Source organism: Olea europaea, unplaced genomic scaffold, assembly GCF_002742605.1.
Source record: "Olea europaea var. sylvestris unplaced genomic scaffold, O_europaea_v1 scaffold2471, whole genome shotgun sequence".
Taxonomy (NCBI): domain Eukaryota; kingdom Viridiplantae; phylum Streptophyta; class Magnoliopsida; order Lamiales; family Oleaceae; genus Olea; species Olea europaea.
In genome coordinates this window covers 178,187-196,177 of record NW_019242924.1, presented here as the reverse complement: position 1 = coordinate 196,177, position 17,991 = coordinate 178,187, and the positions used below count along the sequence as shown (strand labels likewise).

General features: G+C 35.6%; 1 protein-coding gene across 2 annotated transcripts; it reads left to right on the top strand.

The window, feature by feature from the left end:
- Positions 1–2,273: 2,273 nt before the first annotated feature.
- Positions 2,274–6,507, top strand: LOC111382322. Of its 2 annotated transcripts, none has more exons than XM_023006260.1 (6): positions 2,274–2,500; positions 2,723–2,818; positions 5,262–5,302; positions 5,429–5,546; positions 5,848–5,928; positions 6,200–6,507. In XM_023006260.1, the coding sequence occupies exons 1-6, from the start codon at positions 2,423–2,425 to the stop codon at positions 6,254–6,256; spliced, it is 471 nt and encodes a 156-aa protein (XP_022862028.1). In that variant the 5' UTR covers positions 2,274–2,422; the 3' UTR covers positions 6,257–6,507. The 2 variants fall into 2 exon arrangements, with proteins under 2 accessions (XP_022862028.1, XP_022862027.1); XM_023006259.1 differs by having other exon boundaries at positions 2,284–2,629.
- The last annotated feature ends 11,484 nt before the right edge of the window (positions 6,508–17,991 follow it).

The following is a 17,991-nucleotide window of genomic DNA, read 5'->3' as shown; positions in this document are numbered from 1 at the left end:
TGGTCAATTTCCTAAATCAAAGCCCTAAATCAGAATTCAGAAATCCCTAAATTACATTTATTGGGCAGGAACCGAACAAGAATCATAATTGATTAATTGTATTGTACATAAATCCAATTTAAGAAATAGAAGTAACAAATTGCAGAGAGGCAGGCAGCAAAGCAGACTAGGAAGTAAGCACTAAGCAGTTACTGAGTTACGGAGAAGAATTCAAAGAAATTTTTTGAGTAAAGCTTCTAACCTTCAAGTCAGTAAAAATGGTCCGCCCGAGTCCGGCGTCGGCTGTTGCAGTCGCATGGAGGCAGCTCAGGCAGGAGGCGGTCCAGGTGGCCGACTGGCCTGTGCGTGCACTGCATGGGAAAGAGTAAGTTTGTAATGTAATCTATAGAAGCAAGGAACTGGTGGCCGGTGGCAGTGCACTGTGCGAGAGTTTGGCTGCCGGAGAGTGAGAGACGAGAGTCGAGTGAGAGAGAGAGAAATCGTTGTCTGCCAAGCAGGGAAGAAATGTTAGGTTTGTGAGTTGTGACCTTTGTCTATTTTAATTTTGACCTAATATTTAAAAAAAAAATCCTAAAAACTGGGGGGTCAATTGACCCTGCATGCCCCCCCCCGGTCCGCCAGTGGTGGGAGTGGCTGTAGTTGTGGTTATGGGAGGCGATCGTCGGTGGTTGTGGCAAGCGACAAGGGGGGGTCTCTGTCAATCTACTATTCAAAATGCATTATTTTCTCCACGGTGGGGCTCAAAATCTAATTTCATCAATTTATTCCGTTAGATAGGTGCGTACTTTGCACATGACATGAAAGAACAATTGCACTCAAATTTTGAATAAACAAAATAATAATAATAATAATAATAATAATAATAAAGAAAGGCAAAGAAAAAACTAAAAAACACAAAAATGAGGGAATAAAAATACAAAAAATGTCCTTTCTTTCCCAAACCCATTCTCTAGCGAAGTCCCTTCCGCCACCACTCCCCTCCTCTCCTCCTTCCACGTTGCAGCCATCATGATCTTTTGCTTATCATCCTTTACTAATTTGGTGGATGTGCAAAAGAAAGTGTAAAACCCTCCACCACGGTTATAAGTCAAATTCTCATTAGCCCGATTCAATATTTCCGTCTAGACAATTGTAACATGTTGGACACCTTCAAAACATATTCTCCATCTGTAAATATTCAAGACAATTGACTCGATTACTTATTTTTCAAACACTAACTTCGATAAATTTTGTAGTATGATATTAGGGCCCGTTTAATTGTAAAGATAGAATTTGGGTGGAAAAGAAAACGAATTTCAGGGAATTAAATTGCCTAGAAATTATTTTTTTTGCGATTTGTAAATTATTGTATTTGATTGGTATAATTTTTCAAGTGAAAAATGTTGAAATAAAAGTATTTTTTGATATTCGTTTGACTTTGTTTTACATGAAAATTATCAATTAAAGAGATATAATTTACTGGTATTGGGAATAGATATTGTTTCTATTGCCAAAAAAAAAAAAACTCAAGAAAATCATTTATCTTTTAATGTTCGTTTGGCTTTGTTTTGCATTAAAATTGTCAATTAAAAGATTTTTTTTTTTTTTTACAATTAGGAATAGAATTTGTTGTCATTGCAAAAATAAAAATACAAAAGGAAAAAAAATGTTAACAGTAACCGGGAAATTCAATTCCCACCATATTGGTGGAAATTGATTTTCAAGTAAAAGATGGAATTTGGGTGAGGTGGCAAGAAAGATTGAAAATGATTTCCCTAGAAAAAAAGTCTATCAAACACCATAAAAAGTGGAAGTTGGAAAATGATTTCCATTTTCCATGGAATTTAACATCTATCAAACATGGCCTTAGTCACATTTGACAAAAAAAAGTGGTGGTGTATAGCGAACTAGGTAAACCATACAATCTCAACCATCTCGAATGACCATCTAGATAAATATACCTTGCACAATCCATGTAGAGACTATGACCAAGCTATGAAATAGCGACTTTCTTCCTTTAATCAATTATGACTTTCAAATGCTGGTCAAACTCGTATTGGACCTTTTCTCGAACTATATCATTTTGAACTTCAACAACTCAATTCCCTTTGACAAGAAACACCAATAAAGTCTAATCTTGTATTTCTCTAAAAATTCGACCAATGTTTTTGATATCGGATTGGATTGGATTGAATCGATTGGTTCAATCGATAATATTTAAAACTTGAGGAGTCCAACACTAATTTTGTTTCAAAAGTGGTAACCTCAGTCTTACCCACACGTGCCCTTGTAATTCGAACAGTAGGCGTAAAATCTTTTATGGAAATGTCAGCGATATCCCATAATTTATCTTTCTAACAAGTAATTATGAAACATTGAGTTAATTGGAATTGGGTCACGTTTGGAGCTCCAGAGAAGAACTCGGGTTACGCCTGAATAGAACATGGAGGGAGAGAGCTCGCAGCCATCGAACAGAGGAGGTGACAATAGTGGGTCCGGTCCATCCGTATCAGCTATCCGGGTCAGGTCCAGACCCGACTGCTTCTTGATTATCTATCGATGCTTCCGCTTGATTACTTCTCTTGCGGCCATTCTCTGTATTGCTGTAAATGTTCTCTCCGCCGTCCGATCTTTCAAGAACGGATCAGATGTAAATTTGAATTACTTCGGTATTTTCTCTATATATTTTTTAAGAAGTCTAGGTTAAGTCCAAGTCTGATTGGTTTTGATTCGTTTGGTGTAGGTATTTGATGGAATATTCCGGTGTTACGCGGTGGTGGTTGCTATGTTTGTGGTGGCGGCTGAGACAGAATGGGGATTCATCATGAAGTTCTGGAAGGTTCGATTTTTACTATCAAAATCAATTTTTATTACTATATTTATTGTTCAAACTTGGTATTTTGAACCTGATTCTTGCATAATGATATTTCCATTTCAATTTTGAGCTATGCCCGTATAAAGCAAATTATTTATTGTTTCGTGTTGTTTTAGGATTGCATTGAGTGAGGGAATGATATATTATTCACATTTATGCAATTGCAATTGCAATTGCAATACATCTCTCACTTTGTGGAATGGCAATATCAAATAAGAAGTTAACCTTTAGAAGGGGGTGAGCCAGAAAAATTTTCCAGTGGGGGCAAAATTTACTGTTAAATTTGAAGTATAAAAAAATTCTGTTTATAACAAAGAGACTCGTACAACCATTTTTATGACAAAACACACCTTCCACTTCAATAATTTAACATCTACACAGTGGAAAATACTTCACTTCCACTATTTTTTTTTTCCACCAGTCCATTTTTCTCTCTTACTATTTCTCCCAAAAATCTACAGAATGGCGGTAGACATTTTTCTCTCAAGCCCTATTTCTCCCACCCACTATTTCTCCTAGAAATCTATAGAATGGTGGTGGACACTGAATTCTACATATTATTATATTCTTGTTTCATGAAATGAGGGTAAATATGAAGTCTCTAGAACTTCACAAAAAGGCGATGCTGCATCTTTCATTCACAGTTACACAAAGTTGAGTGTTGGTGTTGCAGGCATAGTAATTCTTTAACCGGAGCGGCCAAAAGTTGAGTGCAGGCACCGGCCTACACTCGACTATATATGGCTCCGCCCTTGACCTTTAGATCTCTTGAGCATGCTTGGCTAGGCTTAAAAAACTTACTTATTTACTTTGAAGTGACATAGCTGCTAAGAAAACATCCGAACTAGAAAAGTAACTTTTAAGCCCAACAAGATATGCTTCTTGAGTCTCAAAATTAAGACATTTTCTTTGAGTTCTCAAACGGAATATGTATCACCGTGATTCAGAAATTGCTAAATTATGTTACCACGTTGATTCAGAAGGTTTGCTAATTAGGTGTAACATGGAACGTGTTAACTTCTATTCCTTGCATTGCATGCTTCCCTGTAATTATGTAGGCATTAGATTCAGCGGTTTATTTCCTTTGAACAAATATATCCCCAGTTTGGCCCCTATTAATTTTGATTATAATGGGGGAATAGTATTTTTTTTTTTTTGAAAAATGGATAGTTGTAAAAAAAAAAATGAAAAGATTTCGATTTAAGTGTAATATTATTCTATCGAAGATTCTGTGGTTGAAAATAGGAGAAAGAAAAATTTAGTTTAATTTGATGAGATTTAATGGAGGCCAAACAGGGGCATAGTAATTAGAAAAACTAAGTGACGTAAAATTTGAAAACTATAACTATAAGCAGGCATATGAGATCTTGGTGTTGGAGTACTCATTAGAATGACTTTAGACCTATCAAGAGCCATAAATTCTTAGCCCTTGTTTGAGCCTCATTTTGGGAGAAAGGATGAATTTTTGAACAGTGCATTGATGGGAAATGTGTGGTTAAAAAATAAGGAAAAATTTTGGATTTGCGTAGAATATTATTTTATTGAAGAATGTGTGGTTGAAATGATATTAAAATATTGATGAAAAATGCATTTTTTTCCAATGAATGGGGCTCAAACAAGGGCTTATTGTCCTATCATTCCGCTATTAATTAAATCATATATATAACAGGAAAAGAAAAAAAAGAAAAAATCATAGAAGGATATAGAGGTATTATGTCAGATAGGCATCGCCGTTGTAGAACTATAGACCAGGGCCTTATGTCCTATGCCGAAAATAACCCACAAAACAACCTGGTGTGCTGGGCCAAATAAGGATAGCACCATCTCAGGCATCCCGTCTCTGCCCTTTTTACACTGGGAGACCCATTTGCCAAGATATTGAATGCATGCTCATTAAGCTACAGAATGGGGACTGTTGATTTAATTTTCTCATAGCAAAACGAAATCAGTGTAAGGAAACAAATAATTGATAAAAACTAACAAATGGGAGAGAAAACCCTGAATGAGTTATTTACACCAGTGAAAAGAGATGAATGATACACAAAGATTGTAGCACAGAGGTGAAAGGCACTAATCATGTAAGGAAAACTAGATGGGGACCTTCAGGTCTGGGTTACCACATATAGATGGGAGAGAACAACATAAGAGCCCTGAAATCAGATATGGGTCGGAGACATTAAGAGATCACTCTGCCAAGCTTTGAAATCAGTATAAAAGGAATAGAAAAACCAAACATTACTAGTGCTGTATATGTAACGGGTTGGGAAATTCACAACGGCCTTTCATACTGGTGTTTGTTTTGGCCATTTTTATTTTTCTTTTGCTTTATCGTTTCAGCTTAAATTGGCTGCTTGAACTTCATCTAGCATTTGATAGCTGGATTTAAATATTTGCGAATATATTGCAGGTCCTGGAGTATTGGGCTGGGAGGGGTATGCTCCAGATATTGTACGTTTGACTTCTAATCAAAGATTAACTCACAACTGTGCCCCATCTTTCCGTCTTCACTTGTTTAGGAACTGAATTTTGGTCTTTAGCCATAAGTTGTATTAATTTTACATGGATTTTTCCCAGTGTTGCAGTGATGACCAGGGCTTACCCGGAGTACTTTGAGAAGCATCAAGATCTCTTTCTTCTTCAGAGCATAGCCAGCTACCTGCTTCTTGCATGTGGTGTGATTTATGTTATATCTGTAAGTTCAAGAAAACATCATTATGGTAGACAATAGTTTACATTCCAGTCAGCGATAAACAATTTATTAGTTAATCATTTGATGCAACTCGAAATCTTCTAATTCTTTTCTTTAGGTGAACCAAAGTTGATTTCGTGCCATTTTTAACCCAATACTGATGATGTCATTTGACTCATGAATAATACGTCATCTTGTTGAGAATGTGGTAGTTCGTTTCATTTGTGTACATGTACCTATATTGATTTCAGATGCATAGTAACTTCTTCTCTGATATGTAATTTTATTTTTTTATCTTTTTTAGGGAATTTTATGCATTGGTGTTTTCAAGCGTTATCGCCAGAAGAAAGAATTTTCAAGGGATCAAGCAATTAAGGATCTCCAGGTGATCTGTCATTTAGGAGAAAGGACAAATCATTTCTACTTTAATGTCTAGTGCCATCTTGTGTCATCAAACGTGCCCTTAGTGAGATCAATTAATGAAAACATGCAGTCAGCAGTATTGTTCATTTTAATTGAATATAGTTCCTTTCCCCACGAAAAATAGGATGAAAGAAATACAGACTACTCATACTTCTTTGAATTGGTTTCTGTACTAGCTAATACATGTTTTCTCCCATTCTTCAGGGGTATTTATCTTTCTATATCAATTACAGGATCTGGAGCGCCGTAGAGAAGAACTTGAGTCCCTGTTGATTGTAGAGGGTGCTTGAATGAGATTGGAGACTACGAATAAACAAGAACACCCCATTTTTCAACCTAGATGTGCAGATTTTCAAGTTAGAATGATAATTTATGTAACCTCTCTATTTGTATAATTGCATAATTTTCTTGACAGCGATTAATTTTCAATGTTGAATAGAATACTGCAGCTAGATGTACAGTTACATGATAACATCTGCAGAGCAAGTTTTGTGAAAACAATCTGTTTTATTGAGAATGAGAATTTACATGTTTTCCGCAATTCTGTTTTATTGCCATTTGCTCTGCAATTTTATTTGAAGCGCCAGGCGTCATGTGAGTACAAATGCATTGTACTCGTAATGAGGATTCTTGTTGTTCTTGATGTCGAAATATATATTGCCTCATTAGTCGTATGGACCATAAAATTTGGAAAGAACTGTTTTATAGCTGCTGAAACATTTGAGCAATAGTATTGACATCGAGCATGTTTGATACTCAGAATTAAACCACAATAATGTTTCTTTGTGATCAGTAGGCAAATCATCAAATGAATAAAGGACCGAAACAAGAACATGGTATTTTTAGGCTTCATGTTTTTATCGCGAGCAATAGCAGAGACACTGAACAGGTTTGATACACAGAATTAGATCGCATGATTTCTTTGTATCTTCATCAGCTTCATGGCTGCTTGCTTCATCTTCTGGTGAAGAAGCAACTTGCTCCTCTGTGGCATCCTATTTGGAAAAAATGGTCAAAAACAGGATCAAAGATCAAAAATTCCGCATAAATGGATCAACTACCATGGCACAAAGGACCGCTTCACCACATAAAGAATACAGGAGAATACTGTTATAATGAGGCATTTTAAATCAACAACATTGAACAAATTACGAGAAATATTAACGCTGAAAATGTGTTAATATTATTATTATTATTAATTTTTTTTATGCATTGAAAAGTAAATGCCAACTGCTCAAAAGAAATTACCTCAATTGGCGACGTGGGATTACTGGACTGTTCCATGGACACTATTTGAAACGTACTCGGACCCATAGAATCACCACAAAAAAACTTTGATTCTCTGAAAGTTTGCTGCCACCTTATAATGGTTCCTATTGATGCTCTTGATAGACAGTTGTGGTTATTAGGAGACGAAGCATCTCCCTTGGCATTATCTCTGACAATTTTATAGATCAACTTTCTGATATGATCAAGCTTTCTAAGGCACACCTCGTCAGGTGGGAACCAGTTCTTTTGAAGCTGCAGAGAAAAATAGATGTTGTTGCTATATTATAGTTTGACCCCGAAAAAAAAAAGTGAGAAGCATAATCGCATCCTTTCTGCTGTGATAACCATAGATGTTTGAACATCAGACCAAGTCTAGAAAACATTTATTTTATATGGGAACTTAAGCATGTTTGAACAATTAGCTTCCACACTGAATAAAGCTACTCCAAATCAATTGCTCAGAGGTCATACTTATGATGTGCAATGCCAACTGAAAGAAATTGTTCCTCTTAAAGAACATATGAGGACTCTCGATGTGAGAAGACACTGTCAACTTGATTTGCTAAAAAATGGGCTTACAGTCAGACTGGGGAAAAACAAAAGTAGAGAGTCAAAACTAGAGACTGTTTCAGTTGATGTTTTAGGGAGACTAACAATATTCGAGGTCCAGGTTTCCAATGAGATAAAACAATTTACAAAGTTTGGACATTTGTTTAGAGTTGTTAGGCTGAAGTTACTGGGAATTTGCTCCAGAAAAATTTCTGCACAGTGAAGTAAGAAAAGGCCACAATCGAACAAGTTTTCCCGCTGTGGAAGCTGGAATAACAAAACCAAAAAGACTAATATTAACAATAATGATAGGTATCGATGTCCTTGTATAACGAAAGGAGGAATACGAGACAGTTAAAATGATGAAAATACATGGCAGGGTGCATTCTTATATTCTGTAGTAGTAACTTAGAGCATGTTTGGTTAATGTTTATAAACTGTTTATAAACGGTCAAATCGCTTTTTATACACATTTTGTAGAACATACAAGTATCACCAACTTATCCACTACTTATTTCATCTATTTATGATTTAAACTATTATAAACACTTTCAAAACCAAGCTGTTACATGCACCTTAGAACAATTTGGATTCCATATACCAATAAATTGACTGAAAAAGGAAAAGTTAAAGAAAACTATCTGTCAAGATCTACTATGACAAGAAAGCTGGAGAATTATTCTTTGACATAAGCTTCACCTGCACGGTCATCATAGTGTGTTAATTTGCAAAGTCAACGTTCAAGAGAGTAAAAGCAACATATTTTCATTTTGGTATTAGTTGAAAATGTAGGAGGGAGCATCTGTAAACTCTAAATTTTCTCTGGACTCAGTAATGTTAATAAACTTTCATACTCTCGAGGTACTTTTAAAAATGGAATAGTTAAAAAGGAGAAATTCCACTTTAACTTGTTCAATTGTTAATATTATCACAATAGCCTATTGAGTGATAAAAGACAAAATACCCTAAAATGTATTATACAATTACAAAAGATGGATTTGTTTAAAAGACATTACTACCCTTTAGTTAACAAATAAAATCAAACACTTCCCACTTAAAATATCAAAATCAGCAAACTTTTCATATCTGTTTACTCCAACACAGATAAAAATACTTTTATCTTTCATCTGCTTCAACCCCAAGATCTGAAAAATTCATCGAACGCGGTAGTTGAAATTTTTTTTTACATCAATCTCATCAAATCAAAAAATTTATAATACGCACATTTAATTTTGTTTTCGTTAAATTATTTTTACGTTTTAATAGATAAAATTTATTTTGATATATAATGTTAATGTATATATTTTTTTAATAGATTTGTGAAAATTTTAAGCATTTGACGAGGAAAATTCATCTGCATTTATTGAAAAATTAATCTGCAAAAGTTTAGTGTGTTTATTTTTTTTGACAGCCAAATTTGAACTGCTGGCTTTCCAGTTAACTATTGAAAACAGTCGGTTGGACAGTCGAAAAATAACAAACAGCAGGAACAGCAGGACCTCATGGGCTGGATCAAGTGGACCGTCCTCTAACTCTTCGCGTGTGATTCCCAATAGTGAGAATTTGTATGTCGAACAACTATTTGAAACGAAAAAAGATTTGCAGGAAGCTATGCACCTAATTGCGCTGAAATACAATTTCGAGTTTAAAGTGAAAAAATCGAAGAAGTCGTTGTTGACAATCGCCTGCGTAGACGACAGTTGCTGTTGGCGTTTGCAAGCGACGAAGATGAACACGAATGAGTGCTTTGTAGTACGCAAGTACACACTGGAACATACTTGTGAAGTGGGATTACGTCGAAATGATCACAGGCAATCTCAAGCTTGGTTTATTGGTCGACAGATAGTGCACAAGTATCAGAATCAACGTACGATCTACAGACCATTGGACATTATTAACGACGTCCATCAAGAGCACAGAGTAGTCTTGAACTACCAGAAGGCATGGAAGGCCAAGGAATGTGTGTTTGAGGATTTAATGGGCTTTGCAGAGGAAAACTATGCTAAATTGACCAGGTATAGCTATAACATGAAGAAAACTAATTCTGGCTCGAAATTTTTTATTGAGATGGAGGGTGGGAATTGCTTCAAATTCTTTTTCATGACTCTTGGACAATACATTCGGGGATTTTGAAATGTAATACAACCCCTAATTCTAGTTGATGGTACAACACTAAAATCTAAATATCAAGGCAAGTTGATTATTATTACATGTTAAGATGCCAACATCCAAATTTACCCTCTTGCGTTCGGTATAGTTGATAGTGAGAATAACCTGTTGATGCGGTGGTTCTTCACAAAATTAAGGAAGTAATCGGGGAAGTCGTGGACCTTGCATTTGTAACCGATCAGGGATAGCATTTAATAAATAGTATCGCTGAAGTTTTTCCAAATGCACATCATGGATATTGCATGTACCATATTGAAGGCAATCTGAAGACTAGGTATGAGGACAAAGGTATCGTTTCATTGTTCTGGAAAGCGGCTAAAGCCTACAGTGTTAAAGAATGTAATAAGTTCATAGTTGAAATAGGAAGTAAATCATTCGATGCATGAGATTATCTAATGAAAATGGTAATTGAACATTGGGTGCGCTTATTTTTTTCAGGACGTCGATACGACATGATGACGTCAAACAACTCGGAGTTTCTCAATGCATTATTCAAGAAGGATCGAGAATTACCCATCCTTACACTGATTGAGAATATTCGTACCAAGCTGCAGCAGTGGTTTCACGATCGACGTGCGAAATTATAGAATTGCACGAGCGTGTTAGCCCCGGTGCAAGAGGAAAGGCTATTCAAAGCTGCAGAGAACTACTAGACAAGTCACGCTTCTCAGTGGAATGTGCATGTAATACGACATAAATGGTGAATTTGACTGATAATACATGCACTTGTAAAAAATTTCAGTTGCAGACTTTTCCATGTGAGCATGCAGTCGCGGTTGCTATGTATCGAGGATTTGAAGCTAAAACATTGTGCTCTCATTATTATACGACTGATTATTGAAGAGCTGCATATGCTGAGACAATATTTTCTCTGTCGAACGAAACTGAGTGGGAAGTCCCCTACCATATTCGCTCACTTAATCATTGTCTCCAACCTCTCATTGAACCGTGTGGTCGTCCACGTCCAAGTACATCTAAAATACCATCTACAGGAGAATTTCCTCGACCACGTAGGTGCAGTCGGTGCAAATCAATAGGGCATACTCCCCAATATTGTACAAGTCATGCTTCTCTAAATGACAGTTATATCATTTGGTAATATTGTCCATCTAAAATAAATAGTGTTTGCATTTATTTCGTAATTTAATAATCAATTACAGTGTTTACAAATATTTCATAACTACAAAAAATCAATATTTATAGTGTTTACAATTATTTCGTAATTATAAAAAATTACAATTAATAATTATAATAAATTTATGGATCACCATTAAAGTAGAATAAGTCGCACGCCAACTTAATCCGCCAACTTTGTATCTAGGATTGGTTGATTCTATCAACCCTATGTGATATACTCAAAAATTTGAAGTACTTTATTGTAAAAATGACACAATCACCCGTGCAAATGAACAATAATGAGTTAGATCAGTACTGTGCAGCAAAAAAATTAAGTATTAAATTTTAAAAATTTTAGAACCACTTACGATATTGTCTGCCTTGTCGTCGTCATGTCCCGCACGACGGCAACCCTATCATTCATAGTCAATCCCGCTTGTCTAACCATCATAGAGACAAAAATAGCAATAGACTCCAGATTTTGATCGAGTTGAACCTGTGTCAGACATGAATGATCGGGGTCGTACACATATATAGTAGACTCAACGAACACAATTTCCAAAACTATGTTGTGATGATTCACGATCACTGGTATGTACATATGTGTACAACCCAACCATGGCTTCCCCCCAACACGTGGCTACATCCTTATAGTTCACTCGAGCAAGTAGTTGGGCACCGCGTACTTGCCGGCATGTTGGAGCAAATGGTACTCAATGTCAACGTTTCGTTCAAACTCCAAATTTAGTATGACTCGACCATGACTATCAAATAACCTCGGAGATCTTTGAACCCAATCATGCAACAAATCCATGACCAGGTCAATGTGCTGCATTAAGAAATAACAATACAAAAGGGAGTTATTTCATTACATAAACAAACAATGATATACAAGTCATAAAAAATAACAATATGACTACTTCACTTACATCGTCCGCAAGCAAGCTCCTGAAGTGATGATGTCGTGGAACCACTTATAAGCACGGAGATCGTCACAATACCGATCGTACGGTTGGTCCTGAAAAAGAAACAAATAAATGTTAAAGAAGCATATACAAGTAACACAGCGTACTTTACTAATATCATGAATACTAACCTGGACAACATTTTTCTCCACTCCGTCTCGATCGCTTTCCATTCGGCATGGTTCACCTCCCAAAATAGGTTGGGGATCATCCCATCGACAAATCTCCTCCTCTTCGTCTCAGTTGCGAAGAGAGAGACAATGTATTGTGTTGGCACTCTTGGCCTCTTGCCTACCCCCAGCTCCGGCACGTAAACAATACGCTTTTTCGCCCGAGTCACGGCGGTTGTCCTTCCCTCGTCCACCTTAGGGATAGCCCCCTCCTCCGCCTCGACGATCGCCACCTCCTCCACGCTCACCTCCACCTCCGTCTCCGTTGTCACCACCTCTTCAACCATAGCTCCCATCCTCGACGGGCCCACCCTCTCATCCGCCCCCGTCATCACCACCTCATCGACCTCCTCATCCGCCCTCGTCAGCACGACCTCCTTGATCGTCACTTCCATCCTCGACAGGGCCACCCCTCTTCCATCCTTGAGGCCACCCTATCCTCCATCGACTGAAGAAAGGATTCCAATGCATCCTCTGACCACGACTGATGGTGACCTCCATCTCTATTCTCCTCTCGATCACCCCCAGTCGTCACCTCCGTCACCCTGTCGTCTGCCTACTATCACCTCCGTCACCTCATCGTCATCCTAAAGGTCCCCTGAATGCCCACGCAGCACTCTAACATTATCAGCTATATTCTTGACCTTCCCTACTAACTAGCGTCCCAGATCGTCAACCCGTTCCACCACATCACGACGCAGCGCGTCGATCTCTCCTGATATAACTCCTACCAGCTCTCGATGCAGCGCGCCAATCTCTTACACAATAAATCCAGTCAGACGATGATACAGATCATCAGAATAATCATCCTAAGGGGGAGGAGGTGATCCCGGCGGTGGAGGTGATGCTCGATCAACTGGCTCGTTGTCCTGCACAAATTTACATATTATTAACTTATTCAATAATTGCTAATTCATACAAAATATTAATTAATAATTCACTTACCCAGTCTTGAGCGGGGATCGAATCGGACATCTAGTCGTTTTGAGTGCGCGAAATCGTTATTTCATGCACAAGACCCTGCGCCTCCTCCTCCATCGACGACGTCAAATGAGTTATTATTTCAAGTTGACATATTGACATTTTAAAAAGATAAAATCATGCAATGAGATTTTAAATTACGTACAATATAAATCACAAATTTATAATACTTACGTAAGGGTCGTCGATGAGAGTCGATAATTGTTTCCTAGTGGGACACCCCTCCAGTCGAGATGCTCATCAATGGTGTATTTGAGGACAACTTGTCTCCCCTCGCCGCATAAAGCGGGTACCCAATATGGGGATGGTCTCATACGCCCAAACTTGCAATACATAAATTATTACATACAAATTTAATAAAGAAATATTTTAACAATGATTGCGTTAATCATTTACCTATAGCGCCAACGGGAATCTGTAGGTGTCATATTTACGTATGGGCCCCTTCGGCTTCGAGTGTGGTCTGGTAAAGATGTGGACGGTGTTCTTGAAACATCGGCGGCCCCATGGATAGCTGTTGAAGCGATCTGTGTCGTCGACGATCTCCAGGTGAAAGAGGTCGATCGCAGTCTTCTAGTGGTGACGCATCACGCTCTCAATGATGTAGACCAGACCTAACTTCAGTCGGTCCAACATCTCGTCACACTTCTTGATCTCGTCCATCAGTTAAGGCGGAACCATCGCCCCCTGTCCCTGGAAGTAAGTGTCCTGCAGCCTACTCTTCTTTGAGTCCCGCCGCTAGCTGTCTCATCGCCCGTAATCTTTAATCCAATCAATAGGGCAAACTCGAACATGGAAAAGCTGGCGACTTTGCCCCGAAGGTCGAAGTGGAGAGCATTGCTGTCAACTGGACTCAACAACCGACATAGAAGAGCATCGATCATCTGATCTGAATACTGCAACTCTCTCAACGGGTATAGAGGTCTCAAAAAGGATTAACGCAGCATAACTGCATGCTAGTCGTTAAGCAGCTCCAGGACCTGGGTGAAGCTGTCACAGTAACTTTGCTCGGCATCTGTCTTAGCTCCGCATCCAGATGATAATCCATCCTGTAAAAATTGAAACAGAATATTAGAACATTGTACATGAAATAATAGAATGAATCATAATAACCAAAAATTAAGCAAATCATATCGTAACTACTATACGTAAGACACAGATTCATGAAATTTTTTCCCTCTTACTAAAAATTAATAATTAAAATTAAAATAATAGTTAAAATAAAAAAATAAAATTAAGATGAAAATATAAAATTATTCAAATTAAATAAGAATATGAAAATTTTACCCTATTACCAAAAAGTAATAATTAAAAGTTAAAATTATAATTAACTAATTAAATTGAAAATAAATATAAAAATGAAAATGAAAATAAAAAATTATTCCAATTTAATTAATAATATGAATTTTTTACCGTATGATCCAAAATTAATAATTAACATAAAAATTAAAAATTAAAATTAAAAATTAAAATCAAAATTAAAATTACAATTAAATTTAAAATAAAAAGTTAAAATTAGAATTACAAAATTAATTTTAAAATAACAAATTTCTTCAAATTAAAATTATAACTAAAATGAAAATTTAAATTTAAAATAAAATAAAATAATAAAAATTAAATTTAAAATTATAATTAAAAAAATAATTTTAAAATAACAAATTTCTTTAAATTATAATTATAATTATAATGAAAATTTAAATTTAAAATAAAATAAAAAATTAAATATAAATTTAAATTTAAAATAAAAAGCTAAAATTAGAATTACAAAATTAATTTGACGGCTATCGACAGCCTCTACCTCCTTCTCGTCTAATCCATAATTTTCGAAGAGTTGGAGCTCCCCACACAACCAAAAATAGGCAAATACACTTCATATATACCCTAATCTTGTCTAAATCATGCATTTCACACCACAAAAATAATATTCCAACCAATAATCTAATTAAAACTCAACAAAACCCAATAAACTAATTATAACTCCACATAAACTAACATTTACAATAGGAGATAGCCGGCAATCGAAAGTTCGACGGTGAGGAAGATTTCTAGACGGTCGACTGTCAATGAAAGTGAAAACTTCTAACTCCAACCTCTAACTATCGAGAGAGAGTGAGGAATGATGGAGGGGTATTCTGGAAAAGTGTCTTTAAAATGTATTTTCGTTTTTTTTTAAAAATCAATCAAAGGCCAAAGTGGAAATAAGGGTGGGTCAACCGACCATTTTCACTGATTTCCTTCATAGTCTCTTTCCTTATTCCATCTTATAATTTCGTCTCTATCTCTTCTTAAACGATCAACTTCATCAAAAGAAGAGAAAAATGACAAATATAAAAATTAACAATGAAGATGAACAGCTCCTTTTACTCCTTTTTTCTTTGTATTGCTGCACTTTTTGTCTTCACCAAAGCAGTAGAGTATGAATTGCAAAAGTATCTATTTTTTCTCATCTATCGCACTGAACTTTACTCTTCCACCCTTTTGGCTTAACTTTATTCATAAAACATTGGAATGCATTAAATTTGAAATATTCATTACCTAGTTTGAGTAAAATAAGACATGAGAAAAACTAAGAGGAAGGCCCTGGTGACCAAGTAGGGTCTATTTAGGATAAAACCTGTTTACAAGGGCCACGTGGGGCGCCACTTGGCCCCCGGTATACTAGGGCCCATGTGGCCTTGGTTGTTGGAGATTTATTTAATTATGCACAGCGAATAATAAAACAAATTTTAATTCCCACCAAAGATATGTTTTGTGTTTAGATAGAAGTTGTGATAAAAATTATACCTTTATTAAAATCTGTAAACTCCTTTGCGTCTCTTTTGTTCCAACAATCTTAATCTGCCATCCACAACTATCTAATGTCCAACCTTCAATGAAAATTCACACAGGAAATAAGATTAAGAGAGAACCAAGGTTTTAGTTTTCTTGTGCTAGCAAAAATAATGAAAATTTCTACGATTTTTCAAACCTCATCTGCTTATTTATGTAAGCCCAAATGGGCTTGGCCCGTTTTCTAACCCGATCAAATATTTAATTAGCCCATCTAATTAAATCTAGTCCATGAATTAATTCTTAATTAATTCGGGCATATTAATAAGCAACCCAATTAATTAATTTATCCAATACTTGTCAATTAATTAATTGGTAAATTTCATTCTACTAGTTCTCTTTTTGTGTGTGACCTATTAAGTTCCCAATCATGATACCTAAAGATATTACGTGAATATCTTGAGGCTATTTTGGTGGTGTTGTTCCATGAGAGTGTATGCCTAGATGAGGTGAGATGAATGGTGATGGTTGACGGTAACGAATGTCGCTAGAAACGGTGTTCTTGATTTGTGAAAGAGTCGAAAATCAAGGTTGTTTTTGACAGATTTCTTCCTCTAAAATGGTTATTTGGTTTGGTTGTTTGTTGGAGTGTTCTCCGGTTTGGGGTATTTTTTGGCGGCTTTGGCCATTAGCCGACGATGGATCTGGTTTGATTTTACTGGTTTAGGCTTTTCCTTGTCCTTTTTTATTATTTTATTATATTTATATGAAAATATATAAAGTTTACCATTTTGTCTTTATAGAAATAGTTAAAACATGTTTAAAATTATTTTTTTAGGTCAACTAAAGATAAATTGGACGAATTCCATTCAAAAGGGCTTCAGATGCAACGTTTTGAAAGGTTTGTGATGACAGCTGTAACAAATGAAATGTTTTAAAAAGTATATCGGTGTTTCAAAAATTTGGAACTTCTGCTATAATTATCATTAAAAATTATGGTGTGAATATATTTAGTCCTAATGAAAATTACTTGGAAATCATATTGTGACTAATCTTCCTCGTACACACTGTGTGCATTTGTTGGAGCCCCATTTTTATGTTGAAAATGAGTTTCATAATAATGAACTTTTGAAAAATGTGTGGTTAAAAAGTGAAAAAAAAAATTGAATTTACGTGCAATTTTAATTTTTGTTTTAATTGTGAGAATGTCTAGTTGAAAATGATTTTTTTTTTTTAAATGAGTTTTAGATAATGTAGATGAAACATGAGCATAATACCTTATAAGCAAAAATGATAAAATGGAGATTATAACATTATCTTCAAATTAAAAAATTACAAGAGCTGATCGGTTTGGCTAAAAAATAATAAAAAATTAAGTCAAATTCAACAATTAATTTTAATTATACATTTTATGAAATCTACAACTTCTATCAACATTTTAACCACAATCAAAATATACTAAGAAAATAATTTTTAGTAAAACCTGTCATAATCGTATTTTTAACACTATTTATGATGTGGGGCAATGTTAACACAATAATTATTGAAAGATCCATCTTGGCGTGGCTATTGATTAAGCAATTTCCATAAATTTAAGAGACGACAAGAAACATGATTGTAAAAATTGAAACCAAATATAAGTCGTATAAATGAAACCAAACATAATGGTAAAAATTTAAGTTCAAGGACTCAATGGAGATAAATTAAAATTTAATGGCAAAATTGAAATTTCATTACATGATCAATAAGGATGGATGAAATTTATCCTTTAAAAAAAAAAAAAACCGATAAACTCAATAATCGTGAAGCCCCCACTCAAAATGGGTGCGGTTTCCCACCTAATTGGGTAAGCGGTGAGAGGGGGAAGATAGGGGGCGCGTCACCTCATTTATAGTACATTTCACATATAAGTTTTTTATCACACAAAAAGAAAAAAATCGTTATCATTTCTAATGGGAACACGAATAACTCGACACACACACACACACACACACACACACACACATATATATATATATATATATATATATATATATA